At 38.8% G+C, this 20,483-nt stretch overlaps 2 protein-coding genes across 2 annotated transcripts in view; one reads left to right on the plus strand and one right to left on the minus strand.

Annotated features, from left to right (window-relative positions):
• Positions 1-685, minus strand: part of SMC1B (structural maintenance of chromosomes 1B) — a 34,497-nt gene extending 33,812 nt beyond the window's left edge. Inside the window, exon 1 of the mRNA XM_056341261.1 lies at positions 577-685. Within this exon, the coding sequence (XP_056197236.1) occupies positions 577-685 (109 nt within the window). The remainder of the gene's footprint in view (positions 1-576) is intronic.
• A 294-nt stretch (positions 686-979) lies between these two features.
• Positions 980-17,108, plus strand: RIBC2 (RIB43A domain with coiled-coils 2). The gene is made up of 7 exons (XM_056340758.1): positions 980-1,183; positions 5,051-5,132; positions 6,659-7,003; positions 7,669-7,787; positions 13,709-13,936; positions 15,494-15,660; positions 16,617-17,108. Exons 1-7 carry the CDS (start codon positions 1,067-1,069, stop codon positions 16,696-16,698), a joined length of 1,140 nt encoding a protein of 379 aa, XP_056196733.1. The 5' UTR covers positions 980-1,066; the 3' UTR covers positions 16,699-17,108.
• The last annotated feature ends 3,375 nt before the right edge of the window (positions 17,109-20,483 follow it).

Consider the following 20,483-nt stretch of genomic DNA (forward strand, 5'->3'; position numbering starts at 1 on the left):
TTGTTTGCAAACCACTCATTCTACAAGAGCTGGAAAAAGAAGACAACTAAAAATGGAAATTCTTTCCACCACTGTACCTCTGTCCTTCCATGCTTGAAAAATCTGTACTTTCAGTTAAAAGCAAGAGCGGATCAGGCCTCCAAAACTTTGCTTGTGCTGCTGCACCCTCAGGTGCATATGAAAAAATTTTAAGCAGGCCTGTGTGACTTTTTACTTCCCCCACTCCCCCCCAAGCACTGCAGTGCTATTCCTCCATAGGCAAACCTCCACAGATGGGGGTTTAACTTCTGGAATGGATGAGCTCTTGAGAACCTTTGGTTTCAGTGAAATTGCTGGCTTGGTTTTCCTTGCTGCTTGTATAGCACCAGAAAGTACAACATCCTCACCTGTCTTGGCACAGCCATGTTGACCCTGCTCCCTGGGCCTGCACTGCTGCCATTTCTTCCCTAGCAGGCCTGTGGCCTTCACAGAACAGGCAAAGACCCCAAAACTGAAACATCAGTCCTGATAACTACAGTGGAGAAACAGAGCCACCAGCTGCCCAGTGACCCCCCCTCCCTCTCCCCAGCCTGCTACCTGATCCGTTGGGCCCGATGATACAGCTGAACCTCATGAAGGGGCCGATAACCTGTTGCCCCCGCCATGACTTGAAATTCTGTATCACCAGCAGCTTCAGGTAACCCATCCCTGCAGGAGAGGCCGTTGGCTCATGCACTCCCCCACCCGATTTAAATAGCCGAAGGGCGTATGTCGCCGGTTTGCCGCCCAGAGGCGGGAGCTGCGCGGCCCCGGCCTCTCTCCCCTCAGCGGGCGACAGGCGGCGCTGCCCACGGCACGCCCTCAGCGGCCGCCCGCCTCGCGCCTGCCGCCACGTTGGGCGACAAAGGCGCGAGCGCGGAGGGGGCGGGGCGAGCGGCGAAGGGGCGGGGCGAGCGGCGAAGGGGCGGGGCTCCCGTTCCCATCGCGACCCGGTGCGTTGTTCTCCTGGCGGGCGGCTCTCTCCGGCCGCGCTTCGCTCCGGGCTGCCGCGCGCGCAGCCCCCGCGGCCGGTTGCCCTCTCGGCGCCATGAGCGGGCTGGGGCTGCAGCGAGACCTGCAGGAGGCAGCCGCCCTGGAGCGGCGGCGGCAGCGGGAGCTGCAGCGGCAGAGCCGCATCTTCAACGCGCGGGTCCGGACCATAGGGGTGAGGGCACAGCCCCCACCCGGGGCGTGGCGCAGCGGGGCGGGGTGGTGCCGTTCCCCCGCCCGGTGCGTTCTGAGGGGACGCTAAAGCGGGGACAAGCACTAGGGCAGGCCGGAGTGGGCAGCCGTGCCGGCGCGGACGGCTGAGGGGGGCGAGCCCCCTCAGCGCCTCGGCGGTGGCTGCGGGCACGGCCGGTGCCTGGGGATGGGAAGCGGGGAGAAAACGCCTTGTGGCATCTGCCAGAACAGAAGCTGCAGAAGGCTGAGGTGCTTTTAAAAAGTTGCTGGTGATAAGCGAGTTGATACTCTCTAGGCCTCGTCAAGTTATTTTTGGCAGCCATTGCCAGGTGTGTGAGAGAGCCTGAGGCGGCCTGTGTCCACTGCTGTAGGGTTCAAGGGCGTGATTTCCGATTTCCTGAACAGGACAAAAAGATAAAGCCCTATCTTGACACCCTTAACTTGTGTGGAAGTGAATGTAATATGCTTTACTTTGGGCTAAGCCAGAAGCATGCAAAGTCGGCTCATGCAACGTGGCGTAAAAATTCCAGTGTTTTTTACCTCACTGCTGATAACTTCCCTCATCTGCTTGAATCTCACTAGACAGCAGGCTTGGCCCTGTGAGCAGTTTATTGCTGAAAGGGATCCTGTATTTGGGGCCTATTTTGCATCAGGCAAAATAGGAGAGATCCATTAGGCCATATTTATGGAATTAATTGATGTGTTTGATCTTTCTTGGAGTGGGGGTCTGAATGTGAGCACCTTTCAGTCTGTGAAGGCCTATGGGGATGATAGCTTCATACTGGTGGGCTTTCTCTAGAGCCATCTATGCAGTTTGCACCCTGAATGTCAGGAAATTATGTTTTATTTTATAACAATTTAAAATTTGGATGTAGTAGTTCATTTAATCATCCTGTAATGTTTCCAAAGGCCCTCATTAGGATTCTGTGTGTGTGCATGGAGGGAAGAGTACTGTAAGGTGAAATAAGTTTAAATTATTGTAAAGTATTCTGAGTGCTCAGTGCTGATGCATATATCACATGTTAAGTGCTGCAGCATTAACTAGCATAGAACCAAATTTAGAATTGGTGAAAATAATTCCTAACTGTTGACTTCATTGGACTGGTAGAACTGCAACAGGTATCAATTAGATCCACCTTGTCTTTAGTACAGAAATATATCTCAAGTCAGTGGAAAGATAATCTTCACTTTATCTCCAACAGTGCTTTGGATTTATTCTAGCTGCTCTTATGCGAGAATCACTGTAGTTGCAGACCAAAGCAGCAGTTCCCACTTAATAAACAGGACAGGCTGCCCAGCCTGATAGAGTATCCTGACATATAGTAGCCAACAATATACCTAAGTGTCACAGCATTCTCCAAACTAGCCAGCTGCAATAAGGTCTTTTACCATCACATACCAACATACTCTTCATGCCAGTCCCGCTGCTGCCTTCTCTTAGTCTTTCCTCATTCAGGATGCACACGCTCTCTCTCTCTTTTCTCTTGCTTCTTCCTCAACTGCTCTGTCTTCATTGGCTGCCCAGCCACTTAACAGAACCAGCCACAGCTGCACCTTATCTACATCAGCCAACCCGCTGCCCCTGAAGCCAGCCCACAGCTGTATGTTATCAATGTTAATTAACCCAGCTTCATTCCTCTACACTTAAGTGGAAGGAGCTAATAATATTTTTTTTTTTTTTAAACAGGTGTGGGATGGGTATAGTAAGATGGTTCTAATTTTTTCATCAGGAGACATGTAATTTCTCGGAAGGTGTCTTTTCTAGACCTTTAAAAATGAAATGTAAACCATAAATTCTCAGGTAATGAAATAGGTGAGAATGAAATAGCATATCAGTGTATTTTATTGAGCAGTACTGAAGTACACCATCTGAAGGTCTTTCCCAAATACCTTCAAGAATTAACTTATCAGACAGGTTTTCACAGATCCAAGCAGAGTCCATTTTAGGAATTTTGTAAATATCTTATTATCATTCAATATTCCTTATTCATTGGCTGAACAATGACTGGTGACAGAAGAGGCTGTTCTTGTGCTTTGAAGTTAGGCCAAGTCCCAAGCATTAAGAGTCAACAAATCTATATAGAGATAGACTATATGAGTATTTCCAATGTGGTTTCAGATTCTTTGCATTCTCTCTCACCAGTTCAGCTGAGTGGCTGTCTCTGACAAAATTAAAAAATAAAGGCAGTTTGACTTAAAATACCATGAACCCTTAAGCAGGGATTGAGTAGTTTAAAACAAGGAGATTACACTGACTGGAAGGAGATTATACTGACTGGAAGGAGAATGGGAACGGAGTTTTTAAATTTTTTTTTCCTGATTATTACTAGTTTTAATATTACTTTTACTTCTGTGTCTGTTTCCTCATTTGAGTAATGGAAAAGATATTGCTGGCTTTGCTTACAGATTTGAGCATTTATCCTCAATAAACAAAACTAATTTCCCAAAAGAGTTCAGATGAATAGTCCAAATGAAAAATTACTTTCCATTTATATATGAACTATTATACGTAAATATAAGTAGATTAGAAATTAGCTGCTTCAAACTGTTCATAGTAGGCATTCGTTACTTTAACACTTAAACCTGTAGCTTTATGTGACTCATTGGTTGTTTTAAGGAAGTATTCTTGTCAAGGGTAACCTGTTCAAATGGGAGGGAGCTGACAGCATAACTGAATTTGCACATGCAGGTCAATGCATTGCCTTAACCTGTATTATTGCTAGAAACTACTAATGGAGTCATACTGAATTTTCTTAACAGTTTCCTATAGTGATATTGAAAGCTTTGTTTCCCAAATGAGACCTCTAAATGGGTAGATATTTAATGGCCACAACATCACTGTCTTTGGACAATGATACCCTGTACAATTTGTTATGGTTTCACCCTTGTTTAAGATTTACCTCTTTGTCTGTTTGGTATAGTCAGTAGTCCTCTACAGCACTAACTCTGTATTTTCAGCCATGACCCGTTTAGGTCTTTCTGCCTTGATCTGAATAGTTTTTAGGCAAAGACTACCAAAAGAGTTTACTAGAATTATTACTGTTTTTTGTCAAATCTTTCAAAGACAGTAAGTTGACCAGTAAAAATAATAATAATGAAAAAAGACACAAAATCCAGGTTTGTGCCTATTACTTTGGCACCTTCTGTCAACGAATTTGGGACCCGATTCTTTTGCCTAAAATGAGGTGACTGCTACCATTTGATGATACACTTTAGGGTATTATACTTAGCTCAGGTAGTACTCTCCAGGGATATGAATATTCTGTACCATATCTGTCAGCTCATGGTAGATGTCTGTGTGTATCTCAGATGGCACCCAGTATTGCATTTCGGCAGCTTACATGTATGCCCGTCTGTCAGATAAGACTGGAAAATTTCTGTCCATTCCCCATTATTTCTTCAACACACTTTTAGTCAACCATCTACATGTTTTTGAAATCTGAACTATTGCAACTTCCTGTCATCTTGACTGTCAGAATGCTTACCTGCTTTATAAATGGAAGCAGAACAAGAAAAAATGACAGCTGTAATGGGGAAAACATATTCTGTGCAGTGCTGCTTTAAATGTTTACATTTATAGCTCCATTTATCATGTAAATGTAGTGTTTTGTTCTGATTTGGTGTAAGAATATACCTATCAGCATTAAAACGAAGCAAACAAACTTTAATAATGCTGTTTCTGGATTTTCTTTTTGTTACCTACATGAAATAGTGATATATATATATACTCTGTTGGTAGTGGGTTTATATCTGTCTTGTACAGCTGGGAATCAATGTAGCTTGACAATGCCTGTTTTTAATCATTCAAACATAGTATCTCTTAAAGAGCTGCTTTTTTTCATTTTCATAGGTTGATAAAGATGCATTGGATGCCCAGGTCAAGGATAGGAAAATTCAGGAAGCAGCTGAAAAAGCACGAAATGAAGAACTTGGTATATTCATAGATATTATGGTATTTCTGTGAAGAGTTAAATGTAATTTACCATCTGTTTCCTGCTTTCTTTTCCCCTTCATAGGTTTCAGACTGCCATATTTATTGTTATATGGAGCCTGTCTCCTTGAATCTTGCTATATAGGTCTACGTAAACCTGTCAATCAGGATATGTATATATAAGCACAATTGTAGGCTTTTCTCTACATTCAGACATACAAATGGAATACTATGTATAGTCATGTTTATGTTCGTACATGTGCAGTGGTACAATATGTGTTTTCCTTAGTATCTTAAGGTTTATATTGACATGATTAAACTGGTATACATTTTCTAATAGGCTGGAATTTTCAGTGGTTTCTTTAAGTACATGTTGACAAATAGCATTGTTTGGAGACCTGAAGATAACAGAAGCATTTAAAAAACCTTAATTACTTAATACTGTTCTTTTCAGAAGAGAAGTGGCAAATTTGTTTGTTTGCTTTCTTGTAGAGTAAGCCCATGCTCTGTCTGGCATTCTTCAATAGAATATATAGATTCTATACATTCCTCTATAGATTATTGATGCTAGAAGCATGAGCCATGTACAACAGCCATTGCTGAGTCAGAACATGTAGCTACACAAATATTTCCATCCGTGTCCCCTAACCTCAAAACCCTTTGTGGCCCTCTGTGTTTGGAATGCTTTCTTGTGGTATCATGTGAAAAGGTCCCACAGACTGAGCTCTCTGTGGGTTTCAAGAAGAGCTGGAATGGAGCTGCCAACTTCCATGCTGTGCTTCTACGGCTGCTTGTGATTTTCCTGGCAGAATACCTGTTAGACGCTGACTCGTAGGAAACTGCCAGAAGCAATGTGTAGTCTGGCAACAGAGGAAATGATCTTTTCTTGTGGAGTATATTTAAGTGGCTGAAATGGCTAGTTTTGGGTGGGGTTTTTTTGTCATTTGTTTTTCTTTAAAACTAAATCAATTACAGGATTTTGATTAAATGGGTGAGAGCTATTAAACTGTTCTGAAAGTGTTTGTACCAACTAATTATTTCACTGCTATGGTTAGGTGAATCATTGGAACTATGAAACAACTATCTATATTCCTTTCATTGGGAGCCCGCTTTTTGTTTTTTTCTTAATAAGCAACTTAGTGTGTTTCAGTTGTAACTGTAAATTGAAAGAACTAGTATACAGTATATTTCATGTGTTACTGCAAGTTCTAATCAAATGAAACCTCGTAATTCTAGAAATGTTTATTGTCTTTGTTTCACTTGCATATATTTCATTGTAACATTAATAAATAGATACCTAAAAAACTGGGAGTATTTTATGAGTAAATATTGCTAACATTAGGGTTAGTAATTAGCCATTGCTGGGCTGGTACTTATAGATCAAATACTCTTTCATAAGGTATAAAAATTTGAAGACTTATATTCTATTTATTCCTCTTAAAATTTTTATTTTCCATCTTACATGTGCACTTCTGTGCCACATGCACCTCTAAGAGTTGTATTTTCATTGTGTTTGTTTTTCTTTAGCTAATGAAATGAAGCAAAATGACAAGATCATGTGTATATTAGAAGAAAGACAGAAAAATGATATCAGAAACATAAATAAGTCTATCAGTGAATTTCAGAAGAATTTTCAGAAGCCAGAAACAAGACGTGAATTTGACCTGTCTGATCCGCAAGCCTTAAAGAAAGATAGACCTGCTCGACTTTCAGACAGTGACTCTCGATGTACTGTATCTGGCTTGCAGAAGTTTATGGGTGAAGACTTAAACTATGATCAGAGGATGAAATTTCAAAAGGAGCAGATGAGAGTGTGGTTGCTTCAGCAACAGAGAGACTGGAAGAATGCATTAGCTGATCAAAAGTTTGCAGGTACCAAGAGAAGATAGTAAGGTTCTAATCTGCTTGCTCGGCAATTCTGATAGGTTGTGTCGTTTTGACATAGCAGTATTTTAATGTATGCGGTATTTAACTCTTAGAACTACTGCAGCAGTTTTTACTTTACAAGCTCTGATGTATTTGGTATCTCACTGAAGAAATCTGTATTTAATAACTTGATGATTGTAACATCACCTAGGTTTCATTTCTGGTTCATGCCTCAAATGAGGTATTGGAGCATGCTGAAAAAACATTGGTGTTTTGCATGCTAGATGGTATGTTTACTTCATCAGACCAAATTGTCCAGACCAAATCTTTACTGTTCTGGACCATCCAGACCATCAGACCTAATCTTTACTGTTCTAGAGCAGAAAAAAATAATACTGTTTTTTCTAGTGTGGCATAAAGTATTTTTTTCTTCAGTACTTAACACTTTTCCATTTTAACTTTGTCTGACTGTTAAGACAAACATAATAAACTAATTTAATGAGTTGTCTGAAATCCCGGGAGGGAAAGCTTCAGTGGTAGGATTTGGAAATAGTTATGTAAGTCAGCCTACTGTATCTGTAGCTCCTCTCTGTCTCTCTCTTATAGTGGCTTACTCATATGACGCATTATGTCCATGAACATTGACTAAATTTCATTTTAATATAATTTAGATGATCTTTATGACAAGAATAGGATTGAACTTGACCAAAAGACTATGGAGCAACAACGAAAAGAAGAAGAAAACAGACGTGCTGTCTGTGTAGCTACTAAAGATTTCAATAGAACCCAGGTAAATTAATATTGGGTTGGTTTGTTTTTTAAAAAAAGGGGAAACACAAAAGGAAAATAAGATGTGCAGAAGTACGATGAGTAATGGATATTCTCACAGAAGTTTCTTAGCAGCTAACTTCCAAGGTTGTTTCAGTAACTGGAAGATAGAATTTATTCACTTTCTCCCCTCCAAGGATCTAGCTATCCTCTGTCTGGTTACCTTCTGTCAAAATTCTTCCTCCTGGTTCTCACCTTGCTGACTGGCAGGACAGCAACAAATCCCTAATTTCTCAGGGACTTGTAGTCTGTAAACCAGGGTACAGCAAAAGCCTTCCGTACTTCATTCGGGTTTTTATCAGTTCTTGGATAATCTTAGCTGTGTCTGCCTGCTTTTATTTTTGCTTGTATAGAAACATTACTGCCAGTAGCTTTTTGTCTTTATTCCCCACAACTACTGTTTTTGGCATGTTGGCTGCGTCTTTGCTATTTCTGTACTTGTCTCTTGGTTGTTTATCAAGGATGCTTTGGAACCTATAGAAACATGTCATGAACTTTTCTCTGTCTGTCTTAGTACCATTATCTGTCATGCTCCAGTTTTTTATTTTATTGCACAATTTTTTTTTTCCACTCAGCTTATATATACAGCTCAAAGGGCTACACAGATGCTGTTAGTTTGGTTAAAGTGTATTTAGTGTGACTTAGCTTTAAATTTCTCTAGTCACATAGAAATAAGTCACATTAAAATTACCTACATCAAGTAGGCTGTCTTTTGGCTTGAGTGTATAAGTGTGCAAGTCTTAGTGTAAGTGTTGCTTGAGCCTTTCAGGGCACATTTGGCATATGATTTTGTTTATAGATAGCCCAAGGTAATTTAAAACGCTTTTCCTGCTTGAAGTCATGGCTGCTGAACAGTAACAGTATTATATATGAATAGCTGCAATAGTACCTGAAGTGGCTGGTGCGTTCAGGCTAGCAGTAGTATCCCAAATAATTGTCATACCAGTTGATTTCATGTAAAAATTCCTGAATTTGTGACAGGGTTTGGTGATGGGGTGGGAGGCTTGCGTGTGGTGTGGTTTGTAATATTTGGGCATATACATTTTACTTGACTGGCGTGCATATTAAATATACTAAAAAGTCCTGCCATAAGGCCATGATAATGGAGGCTTGGGCAACAGTCTCCTGTTAGCTCTTATTGTTCTTATTGCTGTGTTGTATAGATTGGAGTGACAGCTTGCAGCTGCGTGTCCCCCCGCCCTGTTCCCCCCTCCCAAGGTAGTTAGTTGTTTACTTTCATTTTGGGTTTATTTGTGACTGTGATACTGTTTTTAGCTTTTCTTTTGCTGAATGGTTGAGAAAAGCTCTTCTCTTTTCCTAAAATAATGTGCTGGTACAGTTGCTGCTTTTCTTTATTAAACATGCAAGCCACAGGTTTCAGGTTGCCAGGCCTTTCAGTGATGTTGTCCTTAAGTGAAAGCTATGTTACAGAGGGATTTTCTATACAGCTTTTTCCCAAGAGTGAAAACTAGGGCATTCAGCCTGAGAATAAACTTCAGAGAAGAAATCTCTGTATCTGACCTCAAATCTGTTGAACAGGAGTCTCCAGCAGCTTCAGCAGGGTAGCTGGATTGAAGGCCTTAAGCTCTTGAGGGGTGCAGTCTCACACTACATTTTGCTCTAGACACATCTGCTCTACCTGTTGGTGGCTGCCAGGGAGAAACTCCTGTTTCCTGTTCCCTGAGTTTCATTACTTTTTTCTGCCGTGTCTCTTGCAGTTGATGTCATGATCGTGAAGCTGCAGGATGTGTTAGATCATTTCTCAAATCCGAAATAAAATCAACTAGTCTGGAATGAATGACTGCTGCACCTGACTGGGAGGAGCAAATGCACAGTCTGACATGGCCATAAAGGGAGAAAGCAAACCTACCCTTTCTAAGGCAATCCTCATTTACTGTAATTTAGATGAAGTATAATACAAGAATACATCTTCAGAGAGGAAGAAAATTCCTAGAATTAGGCTTTGGTTCAATCATTGTCTCCATGGCCATCATCTATAGTCCTTATGGTAGCCAGTATATTTAGGAGATGTAAAGAAGAAAATAATTTTTAAAAAACTAAAACACGGAAACACAAACAAAAAAACTCTTCCCTAAGTATGAGTTAACCAGGAACACCAATATTGCTTTTGTCCTTGGTATAAGGGAAGACTTCTGCTAGCTTAAACTGTCAGTTATTCCTGCTGAAATAATTTATACATCAGTAGTAATCATTTTAGTTTGGCAAGCAACACAACAGAAATGAAGGCTTCCCAGAGTCCTGCCTAAAATATCTATTTTTCACTTATTTTGATGCGATTGTGATTACACAGCAGAATCCTACTGTTTTAGAAAGAGGTTCCTCACTAAGGAAAACAACACTTGGGAATGTCCAGTTCAGCAGTACAGTGATAGGCGTACCAATTGTGTTCTTGAAATCAGAAGGATGTGTATAGCACAGGACTTGAATCCTTTCCAAGACACTTTGTAGGTAATGCTAAGAAAGTGAGTTGATGTCATTACAGAGGATCTCTAACTTAATGACCTCATATTTATAGACTTGTTAACAATATTACAGACCTTATGTCCTTAGAGTTTATTGCTGGGCATACCACAACAGCTTGATAGTTTTCCCCATAATACTGTTACTATGAGTATTTCATGGCATTATTCTGGTTCCTTATTTATGGAACTTTATGCCATTACTGACACATTCAGAGCCAGCAGCCACATTAGCGAAACAGTTTTTCAGGCTTTGAGTAAATTACGTATTTGCATTAACTGTGGAGCCTTTTTTTTCACCTGACACGAGATATCTGAGTGCCTAAACATAGAAGAATGGTAACCTTTCATTCTTTGAAGTGTGCTGTGCAAATATCTTTTATTACTTACATCCTATTCTTGATATTCAATGTCCAGGGTCGTCAGTATTTAGCACTACATTTTCAGGCATGAGGAAACAGTACTCATACTGATTTTTAACAGACCTCGCTTAGCAGAAGTTCCTAGCTTGAATGTGCTGGATGTGCAGTTCTCTACTATGAGATAAGTATCTGTATAATACAGACAAAGGAACTGTGTTTACTATACAGATTAATAATACTCTTTCACAAGTTCCAAAGACCCTGGATAGGTCACTTTAGTCATTTGAGCTTTGTGACTTGGTGATAAGGACTTCAGAAGTTGTGATGGTGGCAGTTAGTTCCTCACACACTTGAGACTTCTAAGCTTGTGAAATCCTGGCCTCATTAATGCTTCTATGTACATTTCTTCTTTTGCTTTATGACTTGCATTAACAGTGAAAGGAAGCATTTAGCAGTAGGGAAGACATAATTTGCATCACAGATCAAAATAAATGAAGGAGCATGTATTTGTGCATCTGTTTTTTCTTCCATGCAGATATAAATTGATGAATTATATCTTATTAGGGATTTGACTTGATAGGTTAAATCCAATGCATTTTCTGAGTTTAAAATCTTTCTTTTGCAGTGCCATTAATCATTGCACAGTAGTGGTACACGCATGGCTGTGCATAGAGCTGGGAGTTTCCTCCAGTAAGATTTCCAGGCAGCTCAGAAATTTTAGGCTCTCCCTCCTAACTGAGAAGGTTAGGGTTACAATGTCTGAGTACCTTTTTTTGGATCTATTTCTAGATGACAGTGGATTGACATTAATAAAGGGATCTAAATAAAAATTACACATTTTAAGCTTCAAGGCAGTAGTTATGTGAGGTCCATCCAAAATTACTTTGTTAAATGTGATTTACTCTGGAGCACTTTCAGTACTAAAAACAATTGCTTGATTCATAGTATTAATAAGCTAAACTGTGTACCCAGATATTCTTGTTCAGTGTCCCCAAAATATGGGATGATTGAAAGTCATTGGGGTTTTTGTTTTCTTTTTTTTTTGCGTGGAAATTGTAATGTAGTTCCTGTCAAGTTGTTACTGACTTTTCTGGAGGGAAAAAAAAAAAACCACAAACTTGAGGGAAACACATTTTGGATTAAAAAAAATTCCTTTAAGCTTCTGGTAAAAATTGTATTCACTGATTTCAGTGAGAGGGAAAAGTGGCCTGTAATTCTTTATTTAGTTATTATTGCACGTTATGATGGCAGAGCCAGTAATTACTAGATCTGAAGTTGAAGTTTTGCCACTTGGAATTTGATCTGCTTGATCTTTTCTGTTTGTCTAAAAGTAGACATCTCTTTTCTTGCTTTAGAGTAGAGTGTACATTCCTATAAGATAGCTGGTATTTTTAAATACGAGGCTTTCTGCATCATCTAATTTGAATTGCATCTTAGTTAATTTATAAATCTAAAAAATAAAAGAATTTATCTTTTATTCATTTGTTTGCACATCAAATATTTTTGTTACTTTAATGGAAAGCACAAGGCTGTTATCAGCCATGGAATTTATTAATCTAGGATAGTATTATTTGTTATTTCGTTCAGACCCTGACAGGTTGTTGTGCACATTTGCTTAGAACAAAAAAAAATCATTCTTTGACAGTGTCCAGGCCTGATGCTTGGGAGAACTGCTGTCACCCAGGCTCAAAGTCCATAACTACAAATGTAGAGCCAAACTCAGGTTAGCAGTTTCCTTTAAGGGTGGCATAGATCACTGTGCTTGCTGAGTGAGAATTGTTCTCCATAGCATTTACAAAGGAACAGGTTCCCACATGTATGCCTAGGTAGTTCTGTCATTCTCAGTTGTTCATATGTTCTAGCTACTCTGCCTACTATTTTTCAACTTCACCTTTTTTGCCACAGAAGACTATTTGACCTACTGTGACTTTCTTGATGCATAATCCTCCATTTTTCATTTGTCCTCATCCACTTTCTAAATTGTCTGTGTGCCAACCAGCAAACTACTAATTGGTAAGGAAAGTACACAACTGTTCTAGTTAACTCATAAAGTGAATATTCTCAAGCCAGCAGTTTTTGAACAGAGTATGAGCCAATATTGGACAAACTGGAGAAAGAGATATCCACTGCTCTGTTGCAGTCAAGATAGATGTGTAAAGCTACATACATGAGAGACAGGTCTGGCAACCTGTGCTCTTTGTGCCCCGGCAAGAAGAAAGTTAACCTGTCACCTTTCCCTGTGGAAGCCAGCACTGTGCATTGTTCCAGATGGTTTAGTTTACATGTTACAAAAGAACGAGACGGCATTAAAAATGGGTGATGCATAGCATTATCATTCTACCTCTAATTAGTCTAATTTTTCTTTGGAAGGCAATTAAAGTAAAATAATAATTGCTTTCTCAAGTTTTGTAAGGGGAAAACTTCCTCTGAATAGGAGACTACGACCTTATAGTGGACTAGGAACAGTGATTTCCATAAAGAATGCATATTATGATTTCGAATACTACAAATATGTTCACATCATATGACTCAAGTTAGTATTTTTTATCAGCAAAGGGAACAGATTCCAAGCTGCATCTTCAGGCTTAACATAGGCATCTCCTGTCTATTTTGTTTTGAGTGCTTAATCATGCTCTCCATGCTCTCTATTACGTAATCTATATCAAGGCTAGTGATTCAAGATTGTAAATTTTTATCATAAATTTCTTCCATATTGTGTTTGGTTTCCAAATACCAACTGGTGTTTGCTTGTGGATAAATGTGAAATTGGTTTTTATTTCATTCTGGCTTTTCTTATGAAGCAAAATTATTTTTTCCCCAAATTATTTGCTGTATGTGGTATAACAACATTAAAGAAATGTATACTATTAGATTTTTGATCGTAGCCAATAGGATCATGATCATAGTATTTGTATGTGATGCTGTTGACAACTGTATACAAGGTGGAAAGAAACCTGTTATGATGTATTAATTTTGTTGCATCTCTTAGTTAATACTTTCTCACGGAAAAAATATCAGTTCTCTTCTTTCACTGAATTTAGGCTGCTGAACTAGCTGAGAAAAAGAAGTTGGAAAAGGATCAAAAAATGAAAGATGACATGGATGAAATTTCCGGCCTCCTTCAAGGAAATTTACTTTCTGAAAACCCTGAACAAGCAGTCAGTTCCTTTGGTAGACATCGTGTGATCACAGATCGATGGAAGGGAATGAATCAGGATCAGCTGATGGCAATCCGTTACTCTCAACAGCAGCAAGTTCTGGAGAAACTGGTATTTAAGCTGACACATGTATTCTGTGTTTCTGGTTGTAATAGAATTGTAGACAGTGTTTGTAGAAGAAACTATTGTTTGCCCTGCACATCCCATTATAAAACTGTGTTTTCCATTGATCTGAATTTTACCAGAAATTTAATCAATCAAACTGAACACAGTGTCTCAGCTGGGAAATGTCATGGAGCAGGAGTGAGCTGGAGCCCTGGAGCTGGGCTGGGAGGAAGGTTGCTGTGGAGGCCAGGGCCAGGGCACCTGGGGGATCTTGGGGCATGGTCCATGGTGGCCTACTGGGGGAGCAAGGTCCTGCGCAGCCCGAGACCCAGACTTCATCATGCAGTTTAGGACCTGAGATTGATTGCACAAGCTGCCTGCAAGGGATGAGCAGGAGTGGACTGCTCCATAGGGGAAGAAGAAAGAGCCAGGAATTGAGGGTGAAAGCAGGGCCGGCTAGAGCAGTGTTCTGATGCTCAAGGGCACTTGAGCAAGACAAATAGAGCAGGTCCAGTGATCCTGTTCGTGCATATTTCATAGTCTTAAAAGCTCATGAACGTAACAGAATTTCCTTTCTACCACACGAGCCATGCTCTGGGATAGGATTACAATAGAAAATAGAAAAATGAAATATTGCTAATAATTGCTACTCTAAAGGTCTATGAAAGCAGGCAGTCAAAATGAAGAAATTTACCCTTCCTGTGCAGTCATGAGTGTACAGGCCTAGGTATCGTGAAGTAGGAAGCTACTTTCCTCATTCAGTGCAGAGGCTGAATTCATAACGGCTAATGAATAGCCGTTCAATTATTTTTTTTAATCCATCCAATACTGTATGCTACACTATGTCTTATCCAGTGGTGTTATTAAAGCTGAAGATAGAGTTGTCATTTTACTGGCTCTCCTATGACCCTAAAGTGAACCCATTGAAGTAGTTAAGCTGGCAGAAAATGAACCCCACCAAGGAAAGTGAGGGGTTTTGCAGGCCTGGTTTCTTGAATCAGTTCAGTATGATGTCAGGCAAGAAGTAAGGAAGTGATAGTATAACAGAGACAGAGTTACAAACAATTTGGGTCTACTTATCTGGTATTGGCGGGTCAGTTATTACTCTGAGTTAGCTGTATTATAAGCCATACTGATGTCTACTAACTTCTGACCTCAAGAAGTTACAACTTTTACTAATAAGAACTTTTAAAAAAAAATAATCCCAAACCCCGATGTTTTATCTTGCTGCTCTGGGTTTTTAGAAAGACCTAGTATATCAGAGAGAAATAGTAATCTACTGAATAACTTACTTCTGCCAGGTGGCAGATCCTAATTTTCTTACCTTGTGCAGAGGTGGGAGTCTTGCTCCTTGGAAAAGTATAGCTTTCTCATCTGTGATATCTTATGCCTAATGCATGGGCTCCTACCTAGTTTGGAAGCGCTTTTTCTCCCTATTTCAGATGCTACCCCTAGTGATCACTAAAGGCAAGCAAGTTTGTTTGGATTGATTTGCCAGACTTTATATATACTGTTTCATCTTTGAATAAAGTGAAAATGAAGCATTTTTTTTCACTCCTGTAGAGAGTCAAAGAGGAAGAACACCGAAGAGATGCTGAATGGGACAGGCAAAGTACACAGGCTGCAAGGGCACAGTTAGTTTTAGAGCGGCATCAACAACGACAGGAGCGGGAACGCCGCCAAGCTTTAGATAACGTAAATGCAAAGCTGTCTCAGGAGCAGAAAGCAAGGTAAGCACCAAAAGAGTTTTCTTCTTTTCAAGTCAAACTCTTTAACATTAACACAATAGATTGACTTTCAAAGAGCTTTCATACTTGTATTGTTACTTCTTTTAATACAAGTTTATACTTCTAAAAAAATAAACAATCCGGCTTAAGTGTGTTTTTCAGTACTATTTAAACAGTCTTCAAAGATAGGTTATGATTGTTACTAACTTCCATGTGTGAGTTTGTAGCTGGAGTTCTTCAAAGTGTTCTACTGACAACAGATGTTTTATGTAGATAGCAGAGAATAAATACAATTAACTATGCAGAAAATGATACTATCAAGTGTAGAACAGTACATGTTTCTTTAATTTACCTTAGTTTTCTGAAACAAAAAAGGATGATTATCAGTAGAACTTCCTGTTTCTGATAGCTCAGAGTTAAGCTAATGGCACAAATGGAGCTTTTCCATTATGTATGACAAAACTAGATGATTCTTTAGCTAACCCCCAGACGTGTCTTGGTGGAGAGGTAGAGGTGTCTGCTCTGGGAAAGGAGGAAGATAATATGTGAAGGAAAAAAAGAAGTCAAACCAAGTGATTTAGTGTTCGGTTCTTCCAGGTTTTTTTTTTCTCCTTTTTTTTCTCATCATGCGTGCATACATACATTTTGCAAAAGAACTTCCAGTACCTGATGCTTTCCTATTATGAAGGCAAAAATTTGGGATTGTATTAATTTAGGTTTTCACTGTGAGATTTTTGGAAGGTTATTTTTGGATGAAAAAAATCACGTTTGCTATATTGAGATGTGGCAGTTTTGGAGAAAAAGATCTAGTTATATTAAATTCAATTTCTAATAATTGTGAATTATATTATCAGTTATGAGTGTTTATGCATTACATCTTCTTTAGGTTTCTCAGGTTAGTTCTGTATTATAATGAGAAAACATTTACTAACTGCATCTTTTTTTTTATTTATTGCTAGGAACATTTATCTTAAAGAAGAAGCATATTCGAATTTTCCAACAGGACAGTACCATGCACAGTTTAATACAACCAGCCGATGACATTCTGGATAAATTAACTTGAAGTATACAGAAGTATGTAGGCATATTAAAATTTTTAATTGAGCAATCCTGTATTTTATCATTTTTATTCGTTCTCTACCCTGTTCAAACAGTGCACTCAAACTAAAGGATGGTCTGCTAGGCCACACCTGTTCAAAGAGGAAGGCACTGTAGTAATTCTTAAACTTGATTGTTTTTCTAAAAAGTACTAGTAGATTTAATAGTAGGTTGTTTGATTATTGTGTCTCAGACTTAACTGTAATATTTACATCATTTGTGCCTTTAGAAATCAGTTTCTGGAAGGGAATCACAATTCAAAATACGTTGTTGCTTTCTTTATACAACTTGGTCAGAGGGGAATGCTGTCTGATGTAAATCACAAGTGGTGCACACTTAGCAGATTCTGTGGGAGAGAAGAAATTTGTTTGTTGGTTTGTTTGTTTGTTTGTAGTCTGTTTTTGTTTGGTGGTTCTGGTTGTGGTTTTTTTTTGGGGGGTGTTGGCTTTGTTTTTAAAGGTAAAAAAGAGCAGCCAGACACAAAAGCAAGCAAAGAGGAAGAAATGGACAAATTGATTCAGAAATACTGCTTTTATTTCCTGAATAGTAGGAATAGGAAGAGTAGATTTCAGTAGTTACAGAGGTGATTATAATTTGAGGCATGACACAGAAATGGATATGTGTTATAACAAGTGGGGGAAAGTAGGGGAGAAAGTATTCCTACATATACAGTCACCATTAGAAATAACGGTAAATTTAAGGGCAGTGTGCCTTTAAAGGAGAATGTGGGGAGAGTTTATAAATCTGATGGGGGGGTGTGTGTGTAAGAAATAAGCATGCACCAAACAAAATCAAGGAGAAAAATCTCAGCATGTGCAGGGTAATTCAGGGAAACAGTTTGCTTCCTGTCTTTTACAGTTACAGAATTGACTTAGCAATGGAAGAGCTAGTCAATGATATTTGGAAAATGGGCAAGTGAAAGACATGGGAAGAAAATATGAGAAGCAATGTAAGAAACTGGCTGCACCAGACAAATGGATGATGGAGGTGATTAGAAAATGAAATTCAAAAGGGAAATAGTTGACATACAGAGGACTGAAAAAAGGGTTAGAAGGCTTAATGATTTAAAAAAAGAAGAAAGAGTGAGAGATGAGTGGCTCAGCTCCAAGACCTCTGAGATTGTGAACCCGCAATAAAAATAAAGAAGCTGATTATGAGAACAGATCTTGAAGTGTGTGTAGCTTGCCAGAATCTGGGATGTAAACTTGGCATAAAAACATCCTGATGATACTAGCATGGACTCTGCAGATTTTTCTTTGTATCAGGGTAAGTGATAGCTTGGAATTCTGGTTTAACAGGGTGAAGATGACTATGCCAAGTAGGCAAGGTGCTCAAAGAAACCAAGGTTGAGGTAAACTCTAATGAGTTATTCTCATCTTTGTGAAAATAATGAAGAATGCATGGTTCTCAAGATAGATATTAGGAGGATTTTGGGATTTTTGAAAGAAGCATTCTTTGAAAGGGAACTCTTTTCAAACAGGTTTGTCTGCTCAGGTGAAATAGGGGCTCTGGGGGATCAAGCTGATATGACTAACTACCATTTTGAACCAGGTAATAACAACAGGAGTTTGGAAAAGACCATCATGGTAATCCCTCTAGATGGAGAGGAGGAAGAAAATCAAGTAAAGAGAATATAAAAATGGGTAAAGAAGTGTCCTGGGATAGGATAACCCATAGCAAGAAGATATGTTCCAACTGGGACTAATTGTAATATAGATAGAAACTAGTTAGAAAAGCAGTGTGGCTGGAATACAGGAACTGAAGACTGTGCTGTTCAGAAAACTTGGAAGATAAAGCTGAGAGAGGCTCACACTTGCACCGTTAATGACAAGTCAGACTACAACGAAGTTAGAAGGAATGGTATTCAGGAGATTCTAATACAATAGCATTTGGAGATCTGTTTATTTCTCAGACTGGGATTCACACACGGCTGGATGTCTTTGTAGTGTTACCAAATGCTGTATTAAATTGACAATCCCAGGAGCATAGATACTTGTCTTAGATTAATTGTTGATATTTTATACCAACTTTTTGATTTTGCACTGAAACAAGCCATGTTTGCAGTAGGCATATTTCAACTGAGTAGGTGATAATAAGGGGTTGAGGTGCAGGATGTTCTCAAACCTGTATGGCTCTATAATAAAATGTGGACTGGTATCTTCAGCTTTTGAAATGTCACTTTTAACTTTTACTGCTGAATATTGAAATAAGTATACAAGATATATTAAAAGAGCATTAATTGATTGTAGGTGCTGTTTGAAAATATTTGTTAGTTTCCATTACTGAGATCATCTTTCCTTTGTGATATTTGTAGATATTTCTAGTAATGGGAAAAAAATAAGTTCTTGAATGGATAAACTACATTTTACTAGGATTTCCTGGCTTTTCTGCTGCGAGGGCAAAGTTAAGTTTTATTTGCAGCTATTAATGAAATGTTATTAGTATTTTCTTATTATCTAATGTTGCTTTAGCAATGCTAATAAACAAATAAAAGCACTTAATGAAGGAAGCCAGGTCCGTTCTGATTTTCCTGCTGTAACTGTAGTGTTCCTTTATTTGCTTCTCATATACCTCCACATTTATTTCCTGAGAATACTGTGTTTGTTCCCAGCCCTGTAATACAATAAAACTGTATTTCAGATTCCTGAAGCAACAAACTATTCTTTATGAATTAGGGAGAAATTTAATGTTAAGTCCATTCCAGCAAATTCTATGTGTGATTTCTGTCATACCATGTTGCAATTATTAATGGAGTGAAATGCCTTTCAGATGACAGCATATGGAACCAGGAGGAATTGAATATATAGCAGACATTCTACTCCACTAAAGGCTGATGATGTACTGGGAGTATGAGGAGTACTTCAGCTGATGATTTAAATAGGATAGATCCTGCTTTTTGGAAACAGGTTTATCTAAATATGAATTTATTTAAAGGTTGGTTTAGCTATTTTTTAGTTAACTTTATTAGAATAGATTATAGCTATTCTTCTGTAAGTTTCTGTTGTTACAGTCTGTGCCTATTTTTGCATGAATCTTTGAATACTTTTTTAGGACTTTAGCGTAGTTTTTGTAGGTTTAAGTACTTCTTCAAATATACTGTCCTTTTCTAAATATATTACAAGAGTTATTAAATTGGACTGCATTGCACAGCCAGATACCTTACTGATTGTCTGTACTAACTGTATTTTATGCAGTCTGCTTCAGAAAAATATTCCTTACTGCAGTTTGAATCCATAGTTCTTGACTACCAGCCAGGAGAATTGATCAAAATGTATAGAGGAGACCAGTCATGAAAAGTGAGTGCCATATGAATATATATTTGTCCAAGGTCTAGAAAAATATGCAGTAGTTACTTTACTCTCTCTGCATCAGTGATGTATTTGCACAAGTGTTTGCCAGTCAGGAGAGGAGGACATTATTGATAGAATTTTTCTTGCTGTTGATGCTCAAACTTAGAAATGTAGTGCTGCTTAGCAAAATTATAGTGAACTCTGACCTTGAGAAATATAATTCCTGTGGCTTGTTATTAGTAACCCTGATTCTTCACAGAAGAAACCACAAAAATCCTGCATGTAGAAGAAACCACAGAAAATAAATGGCAGCCACTAGACGTCATAGTAGAAATTGCACAATTGCAGTTAACAGCAAAAAATACTCATGCTCAGCTCCAAAAACTAATAGCCCTCTTCTTTCAATCCTTAGAAAGGATGGATAAGTGTAAGTAATTA

The sequence above is a fragment of the Falco biarmicus genome, chromosome 5, assembly GCF_023638135.1.
Source record: "Falco biarmicus isolate bFalBia1 chromosome 5, bFalBia1.pri, whole genome shotgun sequence".
NCBI lineage: Eukaryota > Metazoa > Chordata > Aves > Falconiformes > Falconidae > Falco > Falco biarmicus.